The sequence below is a fragment of the Somniosus microcephalus genome, chromosome 9, assembly GCF_052327205.1.
Source record: "Somniosus microcephalus isolate GS21.2 chromosome 9, FLI_Smic_1.0, whole genome shotgun sequence".
Classification (NCBI taxonomy): domain Eukaryota; kingdom Metazoa; phylum Chordata; class Chondrichthyes; order Squaliformes; family Somniosidae; genus Somniosus; species Somniosus microcephalus.
In genome coordinates this window covers 45,043,259-45,058,744 of record NC_140995.1, presented here as the reverse complement: position 1 = coordinate 45,058,744, position 15,486 = coordinate 45,043,259, and the positions used below count along the sequence as shown (strand labels likewise).

At 45.1% G+C, this 15,486-nt stretch overlaps 1 protein-coding gene across 11 annotated transcripts in view; it reads left to right on the top strand.

Moving 5' to 3' along the window:
• LOC147112361 (protein eyes shut homolog) overlaps positions 1 to 15,486 on the top strand; it is a 2,879,641-nt gene that overhangs the window by 1,471,773 nt on the left and 1,392,382 nt on the right. For all 11 annotated transcript variants that reach the window (XM_085996555.1, XM_085996552.1, XM_085996547.1 and 8 more), the window contains one exon: positions 6,128 to 6,261. In XM_085996555.1, the coding sequence (XP_085852681.1) occupies positions 6,128 to 6,261 (134 nt within the window). The remainder of the gene's footprint in view (positions 1 to 6,127; positions 6,262 to 15,486) is intronic.

Sequence of the window (15,486 nt, the reverse complement as noted above, 5' to 3'; positions counted from 1 at the left end):
ATGTTAAAAGGATTCAATAGGGTCTATATAGGGAAACTATTTCCTCTGGTAGGGGAATCAAGAATGAGGGGACAGAATCTTAAAATTAGAGCTAGCTCATTAAGGAGGGAAGCACTTTTTCACACAAAGGGTACTGGAAATCTGGAGCTCTCCCCCAAAAGGCTGTGGATTCCGGTATAATTGGAGCTTTCAAGACTGAGACTGTTAGATTTTTGTTAGGTAAGGGTATCAAAGGATATGGAGCTAAGGCAGGTCGATGGAGTTGAGGTACAAATCAGCCAAGATCTAATTGAATTGCAGAACAGGCTTGAGGGGCTGAATGGCCTACTCCTATTCCTATCTGAGGGAAAATCACCACTTCAGGATGAACCATCAGTGAGCTGCCATCAGTGGCAAATCAAGTCAAGCTGTACCAAAAGAGAATCTAACCGTGCCAAACCACGACTTTGGGTGAGCTGGACTAAACGCATGTTTATCTACAAGAATTCTTGTGTATAGCAGGAAGAACCATCTGTGTGCATAGGCAAGAAGGAGAATATGTAAAGCTAGTAGTCCACAGGGATCTAAAAAAGTGAGAAGATCTTCTCAGATACCTTATTAAGAGGTTGCAACGATTTTCAACCTGGGACAATAAAGGATGCATAAAAGAGAACAGACAGGATATGTGGGCATTCTCTAGAGGGATGTAACTTGTTTTCACCAAATGAGCAATTTTCTAAGGCACTGTGGAAGTGGCATTTGTAGATTAATGAGGTGTGAGATCTCAGTCTAGAGCTATATTCTATTTGTTTACCGTTTAACAAAATGTCACAACAATGTTGCGATCCCCATTTTTCTCTTATGTTTTGCCTGTTCACTACTGAGATCACACAAGGAGAAACGAAAACACAAGAAGTCAATTTGCAAAAATATTCATGTCACGATCTAGGGATATTGTATAAAGGCAAATCGGCCTACACATCAAAAGAGGATTCCGTTTTGTTTTCACTTACTAGCACTGTGGGATAGAAATGGCATTTCCCTCTTAATGCTTGGAGGCGCAAAGGATTGTTTTCGTGGAGCACAAGGGAAATCGGGCAGGGAGAATCACCCACCTGTAACAAAGCCCCTACCATTTTTATTCCAGTTAAATTAATGGGCGGAATGTCAAAGGATCTCCATTATAGGCTTGCGATTCTCTCCACACAATTCTCCTCTGTGCACCATGCCCTTTAAGCCCAAGCTCTATATAATGCGCCTTGAGCTGTTTTGGGAGGAAAGCCGTGTGGGCACATAAAAACAGCAGCACGCCACAAGCTATCATTCTTAAGGTACTTGTCATAAGGGCTTCAGCTCGATCACATTTTGATGGGGTGATGACCTAGATTAATGAATCATATAGCACAGACGGAGGCCATTTGGCCCATCGTGCCTGCGCCGGCTCTTTGAAAGAGATATGCAATTAGTCCCACTCCCCTGCTCTTTCCACATAGACCCGCATATTTTTCCTTTTCAAGTATATGATACCAGAACTGCAAGGTTATACCTATCAGGAAAGGATGAACAGGCTGGGTCTCTTTGCTCTTGAAAAGAGAAGGCTGAAGGTTAAACTAATAGAGTTCTTTAAAGTTATGGAAGGTTTTGATAGAGTAAACAGAGAGTGTTTCCACTTGTGGGGAAGAGCAAAACTAGAGGCCATCAATATTGTCACCAAGAAAATAGGGAATTCAGAAGAAACTTCTTTACCCAGAGAGTGGTGAGAATGTGGAAATCGCTACCACAGGGAGTGGTTGAGGTGAATCGTTTTGATGCATTTAAGGAGAGGTGAGATAAGCATATGAGAGAGAAGGGAATAGAGGGTTACGCTGATAGAGTTAGATGAGGAAAGACGGGAGGAGACTCGAGTGGAGCATAAATGCTGGCATGGACTGGTTGGGCAGAATGACCTGCTTCTGTGCTGTATGTTCCAAACTGTAGCCTAGAAATTATGATGTGCAATATGGAAACATTTGCATCGCATTCTTCTGTCCATGATTTTAATGGAGGTGGCAACCAATTCAAAATAAACAGAATATCCCAGCGATCTGTTAGGTGTTTCTCCACCACTATCACCAACTGTAATTTTTTTGTTATTTGTTCCTGGGATGTTGGTGTCGCTGGCAAGGCCAGCATTTATTGCCCATCCCTAATTGCCCGTGAGAAGGTGGTGGTGAGCCGCCTTCTTGAACCGTTGCAGTCCTTGTGGTGAAGGTACGCCCACAGTGCTGTTAGGAAGTGAGTTCCAGGATTTTGAGCCAGTGATGATGAAGGATCGGCGATATATTTCCAAATCAGGATGGTGTGTGACTTGGAGGGGAACTTGGAGGTGATGGTGTTCCCATGCGCCTGCTGCCCTTGTCCTTCTAGGTGGTAGAGTTTGGGAGGTGCTATCGAAGAAGCCTTAGTGAGTTGCTGCAGTGCATCGTGTAGATGGTATACACTGCAGCCACGGTACGCCGGTGGTGGAGGGAGTGAATGGTTAAGGCATTGGATGGGATGCCAATCGGGCTGCTTTGTTCTGGATGGTGTCGAGCTTCTTGAGTGTTGTTGGAGATACACTCAACCAGGCAGGGGAAGAGTATTCCATCACACTCCTTACTTGTGCCTTGTAGATGGTGCAAAGGCTTTAGGGAGTCAGGAGGTGAGACATTCACTGCAGAATACCCAACCTCTGACCTGCTCTTGTAGCCACAGTATTTAAGTGGCTGGTCCAGTTAAGTTTCTGGTCAATGGTGACCCCCCAGGATGTTGATGGTGGGGGATTCGGCAATGGTAATGCCATTGAATGTCAAGGGGCGGTGGTTAGACTCTCTTGTTGGAGATAGTCATTGCCTGGCACTTGTATAGCACGAATGTTACTTGCCACTTCTCAGCCCAAGCCTGAATGTCGTGCAGGTGTTGCTGCATGTGAGCATGGACTGCTTCATTATCTGAGGAGTTGTGAATGGAACTAAACTGTGCAATTATCAGTGAACATCCCCACTTCTGACCTTATAATGGAGGGAAGGTCATTGATGAAGCAGCTGAAGATGGTTGGGCCTGGGACATTGACCTGTGGAATTACTGCAGTGATATCCTGGTCTTGTCTCCAACAACCATAACCATCTTCCTTTGTGCTAATTATGACTCCAGCCAGTAAAGATTTTTTCCCCTGATTCCCATTGACTTCAATTTTACTAGGGCTCCTTGATGCCACACTCAGTTAAATGCTGCCTTGATGTCAAGGGCAATCACTCTTACCTCATCTCTGGAATTCAGCTCTTTTGTCCTTGTTTGTACCAAGGCTGTAATGAGGTCTGGAGTCGAGTGGTCATGTCCGAACCCAAGCTGAGCATTGGTGAGCAGGTTATTGGTGAGTAAGTGCTGCTTGATAGCACTGTCGACGACACCTTCCATCACTTTGCTGATGATTGAGAGTAGACTGATGGGGCGGTAATTGGCCAGATTGGATTTGTCCTGCTTTTTGTGAATAGGACATACCTGGGCAGTTTTCCACATTGTCGGGTAGATGCCAGTGTTGTAACTCTATTGAAACAGCTTGGCTAGTGGCATAGCTAGTTCTGGAGCACAAGTTTTCAGCACAACAGCCGGGATGTTGTTGGCGCCCATAGCCTATGCTGTATCCAGTGCGCTCAGCCGTTTCTTGATATCACGTGGAGTGAATCTGATTGGCTGGAGACTGGCTTCTGTGATGGTGGGGACCTAAGTAGGAGGCCGAGATGGATCATCCACTCGGCACTTCTGGTTGAAGATGCTTGCAAATGCTTTAGCCTTGTCTTTTGCACTCGTGTGCTAGGCTCCGCCATTATTGAGGATGGGGATGTTTATGGAGCTTCCTTCTGCCATTAGTTATTTAATTGTTACTGCACCATTCACAACTGGATGTGGCAGGACTGCAGAGCTTTGATCTGATCCGTTGGTTGTGGGATCGCTTAGCTCTGTCTAAAGTAAACTACTTCAGCTGTTTAGCATGCATGTCGTCCTGTCTTGCAGCATCCCCAGGTTGGCACCTCATTTTTACGTATGCCTGGTGCTGCTCCTGGTATGATCTTTTACACTCCTCATTGAACCAGGGTTGATCCCCTGGCTTGATGGTAATGGTACAGTGAGGGATGTGCCAGGCCATGAGGTTACTGATTGTGGTGGAATACAATTCTGCTGCTGCTGATGGTCCACAGTGCTTCATGCATGCCCAGTTTTGAGTTGCTAGATCTATTCTGAATCTCTCCCATTTAGCACAATTGTTAGGTTTACAGCATCTAGAGAGTAACCCAGGAATATTTTTTGGACATCTTAGGAACTTGGGAACAGGAGTAGGACATTCATCCCCTCGAGTCTGTTCCACCATTCAATGATAGAAGTCACACAACACCAGGTTATAGTCCAACAGCTTTATTTGATGTCACAAGCTTTCAGAGCGCTGCTCCTTCGTCAGGTGAAGTCTGACGAAGGAGCAGCGCTCCGAAAGCTTGTGACTTCAAATAAAGCTGTTGGACTATAACCTGGTGTTGTGTGACTTCTTACATTTGTCCACCCCAGTCCAACTCCGGCATCTCCACACCATGACCATTCAATGAGACCATGGCTGATCTGTATGTTAACTCCATCTACCCGCCTTGATTCCGTAACCCTTAATACCCTTGCCTAACAAAAATCTAACATTCTGTTTTGAAATTTTCAATTGACCACCAGGCTTTTATGGGAGAGAATTCCAGATTTCCACTCCCCTTTGTGTGAAGAATTGCTTCCTGATATCACCCATGAGCGGCCTAGCTCTAATTTTAAGGTTAAGCCCCCACCAGAGGAAATAGTTTCTCTCTAGCTACCCTATCAAATCCTTTAATCATCTTAAACTTCAATTAGATCACCCCTTAATCGTCTATACTTGAGGGAAGACAAGTCTCGTCCATGCAACCTGACTCCATAATTTAACCCTTTTAGCCCCAGTATCATTCTGGTGAATCTGAGCTGCACCCCTTCCAAGGCCAATATATCCTTGCTGAGGTGCGGTGCCCAGAACTGAATGCAGTACTCTAAATGGGATCTAACCAGAGCTTTATATAACTGTAACATAACATGTAGCATTGATTAGGAACATAGGAACAGGAGTAGGCCATTCAGCAGCTCAAACCTGTTCCGCCAATCAGTAACCTGTATCTTAACTCCATCCACCCGACTCGGCTCCATATCCTTTTATACTCTTGTCTAGAAAAAATCTTATCAAGCTCAGATTTAAAAGTATTAATTGAGCTAGCATCTACTGCTTTTTGTGGGCGGGAGTTCCACACTTCTACCACCCTTGTCTGAAGATGTGTTTCCTCACTTCTCTTCTGAATGGCCTGGCTCTGATTTTATTGTTCTGCCCCTTGTACTAGACTCCCACTCCAGCGGAAAAAGTTTCTCCCTATCGATCCTACCAATTCCTTTCAAAATCCAAAAAACCTTAATCAAATCACCCCTTAACCTATATTCCAAGGAATACAAATCTAGTTTATAAGTTCCTCATAATTTAACCCTTGGAGCCCTGGTAACATTCTGGTGAATCTGCGCTGCAATCCTTGCAAGGCCAGTATATCCTTTCTAAATTGTGGTGCCGAGAACTGTGCACGGTACTCCATATGTTGTCTAACCAGGGCTTTGTACAGCTGTAGCAAAACGTCGTCCTATTATATTCTGGCCCTCCAGTTATAAAGGCTAACAAACCATTAGCCTTTTTGATTATTTTTTTTGTACCTGACAACTACATTTTAGGAATTGCATTGACATTGCATTGGAGACAGAAAACACCAGTCTGGCACTCCCCAGACCATTATTTGGGAATTATCCTTGTCTTTCCCCCACTCCTTTCCACATGGGCAACACCCTGCACTTGGCCTGTCATTAAGGTTTCTCAATTATACCAAAAAAACACAGCAACATGTAAGTGCACTCAAAATCTATTCAAATGTCAGCAAAGGTTAAATTTTGCATGAGTTCTAACATTGATTTGTAAAATGATGTAATTAATCTTTACCGGGTATATTAAATGCTAGTTACTGCTGTTGAACTCTCCTCAGTGAATTGCCATTCTACTATACCTTCACATTTCCTGACATTTCATTTCTTGCAGGATTTGAAGGCAAGAATTGCGAAGTAGATCCAGATGCATGTACAATACTAAACGCCACCTGCCCGAGTGAATTGCAGTGCGTGGATCGTCCAATCGGCTTGGAGTACGTCTGCCTCGCACCATGTTCTGAAAATGTAAGCCAGCTTAGCCTCTTAATTACAGTGAGGTGAAAAGGGATCAAGGTAGCAGGTGTATATTGGCCCTGAATTCGCGGTCGGCAGCATAGCTGAGGGGTACACCGCCGGCATCCGAACGAAACCCGCACTTACCCTTCGAAAAGTTGCTTTCAAACGCTGCGAAGTTTTGCGCATCGTAGTGCCCCACGGATCCCAGGGGCACACCGTTGTGCATATGCGAACTTGGGATCATGTGGGGCGGTGCTCCTTTCACTTCCTGACTCTTAGCCAATCAGGAAACAGAGCAGATTGCTGATTTGCCTGCAACACATTTAAAATAATTTAGCAGCCAGAAATGCTATTTTATTAATAAATTACGATCATTGCAATAGTATTTAATGCACAAACCAAGATTTCAACATTAATAGAATTCGATCAAACACTGAAAAGTCTTGAGATTCTTTTTAACGAAGGTGTCCTTAAAACCATAAAACTCGATTAGGATACTTTTTATACAAAGCATGAATTATTATTGGCCCTTTAATTCTGGGCCATGACAACATAAACCTATAATTACAGTCACATAGGGCGCGACCTTGCCAGCCCTGGGGAGGCGGATTTGGAGGCGGGACTGCCAGGAAAATGGCAGAATCTTGGGGCGGGTGCCCATCCCGCCCCCAACCCGCCTTCGTGCCATCTTCCCAGGAAGCGGGTAGCCGACCCGCGCCGGGTCCCGTCTCCTGGAGGCAGGAAGGGGATTACAGCCACTTAGCTGCCTGTGAACAGATAGGCAGATAAGAGGATTATCCCCATTTTACCCAAACAAGTGCGGGCTTTCTGAAGGCTGTGAATCCCACCAGGGTTACCGAGGCGAGCAGTGGGTCTGCGGGGGTCTGCGGGGTACAGAAGTGCGCTGTGAAGGTAACTGATGGGTGCAAGTTTGGAGAGGTGAGTATGTGAGGTAAGTGGAAAGTGTTAGAAAAAGTTTACTTACCTTTGTTTCTTCCTGCAGGCTTCAATCGTTGGGGATGCGGAGAGTCTCGCACCTCACCGGCAGAGATGACAGATGGCTGCTGCATTCTCCAATGCAACAGCCATCTCATTTCTGCTAAAGAAAGAGGTTTGATGAGTCTTGAATTCAAGAACTCATCAAACTACAGAGAATGTCAGTGTTTGACAGCTTCACAGAGCTATCAAACGATGACAATTCATCTGTCAAAAACTTTTGACAGATGAAACATCATATGCTGACTGACGTTCTCTGTAACTGGCTTCCCCTTAATTGGCCTGCTAAGTCAGTTGGGCGGGCTTAACAAGGTCAATCAAGGAAAAATAGCGTGTGTTGGCCAGAAGTTGTTGGAGGTGGGACTAAAACCCGATAAGTGTGAGTCCCGTCTCCAAAAGCTCCCCATTGGCAAAATCCAACCCATAGTCCTAGCAAATTTGTTTCTCCTCTATTAGGCTAACTAACTTTTGATTAATTTAAATAATCTAAAATCAAGAGGAAATCATGAAAGTGAATTAAATCCTATCTCAAAAGAAGTTGGGAAATAATTAAACCGAAACTACAAAAGGCTTTTGGGCAGCAAAGACGGTGACACAAAAAGGCCCTGTTTTCAAACTTTAACAAATGCAGGGGCTAGAAATTCGGTATCGTCCCGGTTGGGGTGCTAACTTTTGAGAAGTTGGAAGTTTAGCGGCAGGTGCTAATCAATCTTGCTGCATGCTAAATTCAGTCTCAGTGCTCAAAGAATGCAGGGGCGCACTAAATCAGGCGCTAATGGCATAGGTTAGGCTCCAAGCGATAACGAATATCTGGTGTTGTGTAATCGGGAGTGAGCATTGGTGCAGGTGCCTTCCAGCCATTAAAGGGGAGGGTCACTGGAGTCTGCACACCAGCCCCCAATGATTTGGGGAGTGCAGAATGGCATTAAACTGTGGGATAAAATGTAAAGTCCTTTGATTGCCCGCAACACTCTGGGGACTAAGCAGCCTTTATTTGGCTGCAGATACATCCTGCGCTCTCTGCCACTCCTAACTGACCTTTGGAATGGAAGTTCCTTGACAGCTGGGGTGCATCCCTTTAAGCCTTTAAGTAACGGCCCGCCAGCCGCCAGCTGGCTGGTTCATGCCTCTGCTCCCTGGCGCTGTCGGCGCGAGGCGGTATGGCGGGGAGCGCTACTGAAGTTTGCAGATCGGGCACTCAGTGAGCGTTGCACACTCGCTGACGTCATGATCTGCATGGCGAAAGGTGCCGAGGCGCTAACTGTTATCGTCGGTGCTACGGGGCCGGCAAATTTGCCGTGCGACGCGGGATTTACCCCACCGCGGCGCTACTGGCTGAGCGCCCCAATAGCGCCCCCAGCAGTCGCTAACTGGGGGGCGCTGACATGCCGAATTTCTCCCCCCAAGTTTCTTTCAAAGCTTGTACCCGCTCAGACATGAACCAGTGCCTTATTGTTATGAGCTGTCGCATAAAGTAATACAATTCTCTCATTGCCCCCCCATCTCCCCTTACGCTGTGCAACAGGCTCCTGTGCCTGTTTGCACCAGACGTAAACATTTTCAGGCATTATTACTGAGCAGTAGGTGGGCAATAAGCCCAACTTTCTGCCAGTAAGTTGGTTTGAATGAGGAGGTGAAATGTGCGATGAAGCCGATGTGCAGTTGGAACTTGACAGATCGCAAGTTTGGGATTTAGCGCAGGTGGAATTCCTGAATTTGCGGTCAATTTCAAAGGCGGCATGACTGCATACTCTGAGAGTACGCCGGCATACCGACCGCAAATTCAGGGCCAATATCAATTGTAGGATTGATGTAGCGCAGAGCTTTGCATGCTGGGAAAGCTTGCTGGGAATTCAGGGGCAGAGGTCAGCTGGTCCCACAGGATTTTTGCCGAGCCTGTTGGCCTCCACGTGCCTGAATTCCCGATGTCCGTTCCTTCTCTGTGAAGTTTTGCGCTGGGAGCGAAAATTTGTAAGATCTGTCCTTGTATCTCACCTGGCGATAAGATTTCCTCTGTTCTCTATTTCTAGTGAAATCATAAATACATTGAACATTGAATAGTGTAAGGGGGGGGCAAAGGGGAACAAGTTAATTGCAAGGACCTGGAACATGTTAATTTCAAGAACCTGGAACATGTTAATTGCAAGGATCTGGAACATGTTAATTGCAAGGATCTGGAACATGTTAATTGTACGGACCTGGAACAATTAATTGGAAGGATCTGAACCATGTGAATTGCAAGGACCTGGAACAAGTGAATTTCATGGACCTGGAGCAAGTGAATTGCAAGGATCTGGAACATGTTAATTGGAAATGCCTGGAATACTGGTCCATTCTCTCAGTCATTAAAAAGTTTTGCGAAACTGAAAAGGGAGGAAAGAGAAAATAGGGAAAAAAGTATAATTGGCTACAAATTGAAGCAATTGTTTTATGGTTTAGAATACTTGAGGAACATGTTAAATTAGCAAAATAATATTTACTGGGAGGATGCAGCCTTAAAATACTGAATGGAGTATATTAGTCATGGATAACCATAAGGTTTTAAATGGTCTTTGAAACAGCTGTCATAATAATGACAAAAACAATCTCTACTTTCATTTATTTTATATTAAATTTATTCTAATTCATTTTATCTTTTGAGTTGACTTGTGGGTTTGATGCTTTCACTAAATGAGGTAGTGTCATGTAGAATTACACAGATAAACTATTTCAGGAGTGAAATATGGCTCAGATGATGGTCATTACTAATATTTGTGGGAATGTAATCTTATAATGTTAGTGTAATGACTCTTTGATTTGCTGAATTCACATTGGTTGTTTGATGAGTAAAGTTTAATTATCTTTTGGCCCAAAAGCTAAGCACCATGAGTGAGACAGCCTAGTGTAGAAATAAAGGGTGCAAAATTGGGTTGGTTTGCACCTCTTGTTAGCGCCCCGGGGGGCGGTAATGGGATGCAAATCCACTAGCGCCCAGGCGCAGCGCCGCTAACGCCTCCCACAAAATTCAGCGGGAGGTTAGCAGTAGCCGGTAGCACCCTGCGCCACTGCGCCATCGGCGATGATGTCATTGGCGTGACCAGCGCCCCGCTTGCGACAGGATCAGGGGGTGGTTTGGCAGCGGTGGCGCTACTTAAAGGGCAGGTGTCGGGTGGCCATTTTTATTTTAGCCGACTGCCAGCACCTGCCCCCTTTCACATTTGTATGCGGGGTGCCGGCTGCGATCGCTCAGCCCGGCACTCCTCTACGTGCCGCTGCGAAATTCAGTAGCAGCGCCCCAAGCAGGGGGTGGGGCACTACTGGAAAGTGCTCCACCTCCTGCTTGGGGCGCTGCCATTGAATTTCACAGCACTAAGTGCAGCATCGCCACACACGTCGGAATGTAGCGCCGCGGTATTAAAGTGGAGGGGCCTAGCGCTGCGTGCACCGGGGTCTTGCCGGACCACTGGGGATGGAGGTGCCGTGAAAACTGCACTCAAGAGGCCTGCACCCCACATACAAAAGCGAAAGGGGGCAGGTGCTGGCAGTCGGCCAAAATAAAAATGGCCGCCCGACACCTGCCCTTTAACTTGCGCCGCCGCCGCTGCCAAACCACTCCCTGATCCTGTTGTACATATCGTGTGGCGATGGGTCAGGGGGCACAAGTGGGGTGCTGCACATGCCGATTACGTCATTGCCGGCGGCTCAACATCATGGGGCGCTACGGGCTACTGCCGCCGTTAACCTCCCGCTGAATTTTGGGGGAGGCGTTAGCGGTGCCGCACCCGAGCGTTAGGGGATTTGCCCCCAATTAGCACCCCTGGTGGCGCTACTGAGAGGCGCAAACGAACCCAATTTTTCCCGCTTAGTGTCAGCTGTGGCTCAGTGGGTAGTATCATGAATCCTACCTTTCATGTAGAAATGACTCATGAGATAACATTGGGCAGCCAGCTGGTGGCACCGTCCAAGGAAGGTATAAATACTCGGGCGTGGACCCAGCTTGCTCAGGATGTTTTTGTAACCAGGAACTAGTGATGTAACAAGAACTCATGGTTGTGAAACAGTTGATTAAAGCCTTGTTTTATACTCAATCCAAGTGCTTAGTAGTTTTCTTATGTCAGGTAGCACTCTTGCCTTTGAGTTAGTACGTTGTGGTTTCAAGTCCCACTCCAGAGACTTGAGCACAAAATTCCTGGCTGACACTCCAGTACTGAGCAAGTGCCGCACTGTCAGAGGTGCTGTCTTTCAGATGTGGCGTTAAATGGAGGCTCCGTCTGCCCTCTTGGGTGGACTTAAAAGATCCTAAGGCACTATTTTGAAGAAGAGCAGGAGAGTTCTCCCTGGTGTCCTGTTCAATATTCATCCCTCAACCAACATCATAAAACAAATTATCTGGTCATTATCACATTGATGTTTGTGGGAGCTTGCTGCATGCAAATTGGTTGCTGCATTTCCCACATTATAACAGTGACTGCAATTCAAAAAGCCTTTCTTTAGAGCAGGCTCACTGAGATGATGTATGCTAAATATGATGGATCATATTTGTGTTTTATTTAGCACTGGGAACAAATGTGTGAATTGTCTGATAGTTGTTGACCATAATTAATCTGTCGAGTTACCTGCCATCAGAATCAATAGAAATCTGTGGAGAATTTTAATAAGTTGTGCAAATGTCTTACTGATGTGCAAAAGGTGAGCAACTTTCCTATACCTCAGCGTGTTTTCCTATCGATCAAACTGATCATAAAAAGCGGTCAAAACGTTAAAGTAAAGGCTGAACTCATTTACTAACTAACGAAAGAGAAACTTAATCATAGAATCATAGAATGATACAGCACAGAAGGAGGCCATTCAGCCCATCGTATCTATGCCGGCTCTTTGGTAGAACTATCCAATTAGTCCCACTCCCCTGCTCTTTCCCCATAGTCTTGTAAATATTTCCCTTTCAAGTATTTATCCAATTCTCTTTTGAAAGTTATTATTGAATCTTCTTCCACCACCCTTGCAGGCAGTGCATTCCAGATCATACCAACTCACTATGTAAAAAATGTTTCCTCATGTCACCTCTGGTTCTTTTGCCAGTCACCTTTAATCAGTGGCCTCTGGTTACCGACCCTTCTGCCACTGGAAACAGTTTCTCCTTATTTGCTCTACCTAAACCATTCATGATTTGGAACACTTCTATCAAATCTCTGCTTAACCTTCTCTGCTCTAAGAAGAACAACCCCAGCTTCCCCAGTCTCTCCACATCACTGAAGTCCCAGATCCCTAGTACCGTTCTAGTAAATCCCTTCTACACCCTCTCCGAGACCTTGGCATCCTTCCTAAAACATTGTGCCTAGAATTGAACACAATACAGTACTCCAGTTGAGGCCTAACCAGTGTTTTATAAAGGTTTAGCACAACTTCCTTGCTTATGTACTCTGTGCCTCTATTCATAAAGCCAAGGATTCCATTTGCTTTTTTAACAGCATTCTCAGCTTGTCCTGCCACCTTCAAAGATTTGTGTACATACACCCCCAGCTCTCTCTGTTCCTGTACCCCCTTTAAAATTGTACCATTTAGTTCATATTGCCTCTTCTCATTCTCTTACCAAATTTCATCTGTCATGTGTCTGCCCATTTCACCAGTCTGTCTATGTCCTCCTGAAGTCTGTTACTACCCTCCTCATTTTTTACTACATTTCCGAGTTTCGTATCATCAGCAAACGTTGAAATTATGCCCTCTACACCCAAGTCCAAGTCATTAATGTATATCATAAATTTGCAGGATTCATTCACTGAGCACTGCAACTCAGATATCTTATGGAAAGAATATTCTAGAAAAAAGCTTTATTATGGCCTCACCTTCAAGGTCTTCCTTGAAATAATGGTCTTCTTAAAAGAAAATGAATCAAATAATTTAGCAGCAAATAACTTTATGATGATTTGAGCTATCAATTCTTTATCCTGTTACTACCAATTGCAAGTCTATTATCAGACAGGAAGAGCCATACCGTTGGGGCAATGGCTTGAGTTCTGAGCTTTGTTTTGCCGCTGATCAGTATTGATTGAAAATCGTAATAATTAGCGAGACACAAGTAAATGAGTTAAAAAATGATTATTCTTTTAAATTCTGTTTATTATTCTATGTGATTAGTAAAGATGAATTTAAGGGGAAGCTAGGTGTACATGAGTGAGAAAGGTACAGAAGGATATGTTGCTAGGGTTAGATGAAGAGGGGTTGGAGGAGGTTCATGTGGAACATAAACACCAGCATATACCAGTTGGGCCAAATGGCCTCTTTCTATGCTGTAAGATTCTCTGTAATTCCGTGCAACAAAATAACTTTTTTTGCCTGGTTTACGCGTTAGAAGTTTTTGGATAGGCCACTCAAAAACAGGGTTGTCCAGTACAAATACAGACAAATGGCAACTCTATTTCTGTTATTTCCAAGGGGCTTGGGTACCTGGAGCTGCTGTTCAAATGCTCCCAATTGGCGTCACTGCCTAGCAATTTACACGGAGTATCTTGCAGCCACTAACTGGGCTGCTTTCAAAGCCAGCACTATAGTAACAATAATTGTGTGAGCCTCGTAATATTTACAAACTCCCCAGTATGGAAATTCCTACTAGGTATATTTTAAAGAAGTTTGTTAGCAATTTAAGAATGTTTGTTTATGGAAAAATGAAATACTTGCATTTATATAGCACCTCTCACTCACAACCTCATTATATTCCAAAGTACTTTACAGCCAATGAAGTACTTTTGAAGTGTAGTCACTGTTGTAATGTAGAAGATGTGGCAGCCAATTTGTGCACAGCAAGCTCCCACAACAGCAATGAGATAAATGACCAGATAATCTGTTTTTTAGTGATGTTGGTTGAAGGATAAATATTGGCCCAGGACACTGAGAAGAACTCCCCTGCCCTTTTTGAAAATAATGCCATGGGATCTTTTACATCCCCCTGAGGGGCGCTGCAGCACTTCCTCAGTACAGCACTGCCGTGTACCGACAGTGAGGAGTCAGAAAGTAGTTCCATGATTTGCATCTCCTCTGCGCATCCGATCGACTCAGTTCTTGTCCTGGCCCTTGTAGTCGGCCACATCTGTCCATCTCCTCCTCAATGTGTGGCCCTCAGCAGATTTTCTCCCTGCATCTCATTAAATGGAAGTGTGCTCCAAATTCAGAGCTCTCCAGCTCCGAAATATTCCTGGAGCTAGGATCAGTGTGGGAAAGACATGTGGTGGTGGTGGTGCTAAATGGGGTGGGAGGGCCAGTTTCTTTTCATAGGTCATAATGGAGTGGGGAAGCGGTGGAGACCCATAGTACCATATCTCGTGTCTTTTCAATCAGCCATGCATTTTTGGTGGGATAGGGGTAAATACCGATAAACAAACACAGACTTACACAGACATACACAAACTCACATCTGTACTCATGCAGTATATTTTCCTCCATTTGCTAATTTTAACAGAAAAATAGGAACAAGGATAATGATGAGTATGGCACCGTTTTTGGACTGGAATTAGAAAACAGGGAAAAATATAGCCCATACGTACTTATATAATTACTTAGAGACACTCATACCTGTGTCTGTAGCTAAAGATACATGCAGACAACCATGCACACATATTGACAGAGTTCTTTGCCTTTATTTAAATGTAAGCACACACTGTTCTAAATAACTGCCATCAATATCCATTGGGGCGTGACTGTTCCCCCAATTCCCACTTCCCGCCCCGCCCCCGCTGGTGCCATAATATGTAAAGAAATGTATCCTCAGAAAAAGAGCTGAATTTTCACCCCAAACTATCAGGAACAATCTACGCCTCTAAACAATTTTCTGAGAATTTGAATCCGCATTTACCACTCTGCTGCTCCATCGACTGCTCCTGGAGTGTTGGGGAGCAATTTGGAATGTGAATTATACTGAACATATAATTACAAAGAACAGCCATGTCATCAGTGAAAAAAAGTCTGGGAGAGGAGGTGATGGAGAAGGGGGGTGATCAGGAGTTGGTGGGGGGAGGAGGTGGTTGTGGTATTGATGGGGGGGGGTTGAGGTAACGATTGAGGGGGGTCGAGGTAGTGATGGGGTGTCGAGGTAGTGATGGGAGGGTCGAGGTAACAATCGGGAGGGGGTTTTGAGGTAGTGACGGGGGGTCAAGGAAATGATCGGGGGGTCGAGGCAGTGACATGGGGTTGAGGTAGTGATGGTGGGGTCGAGGAAATGATCGGGGTGGGGGGGCATCGAAGTAGTGATGGAGGCGTTGGGGTTGC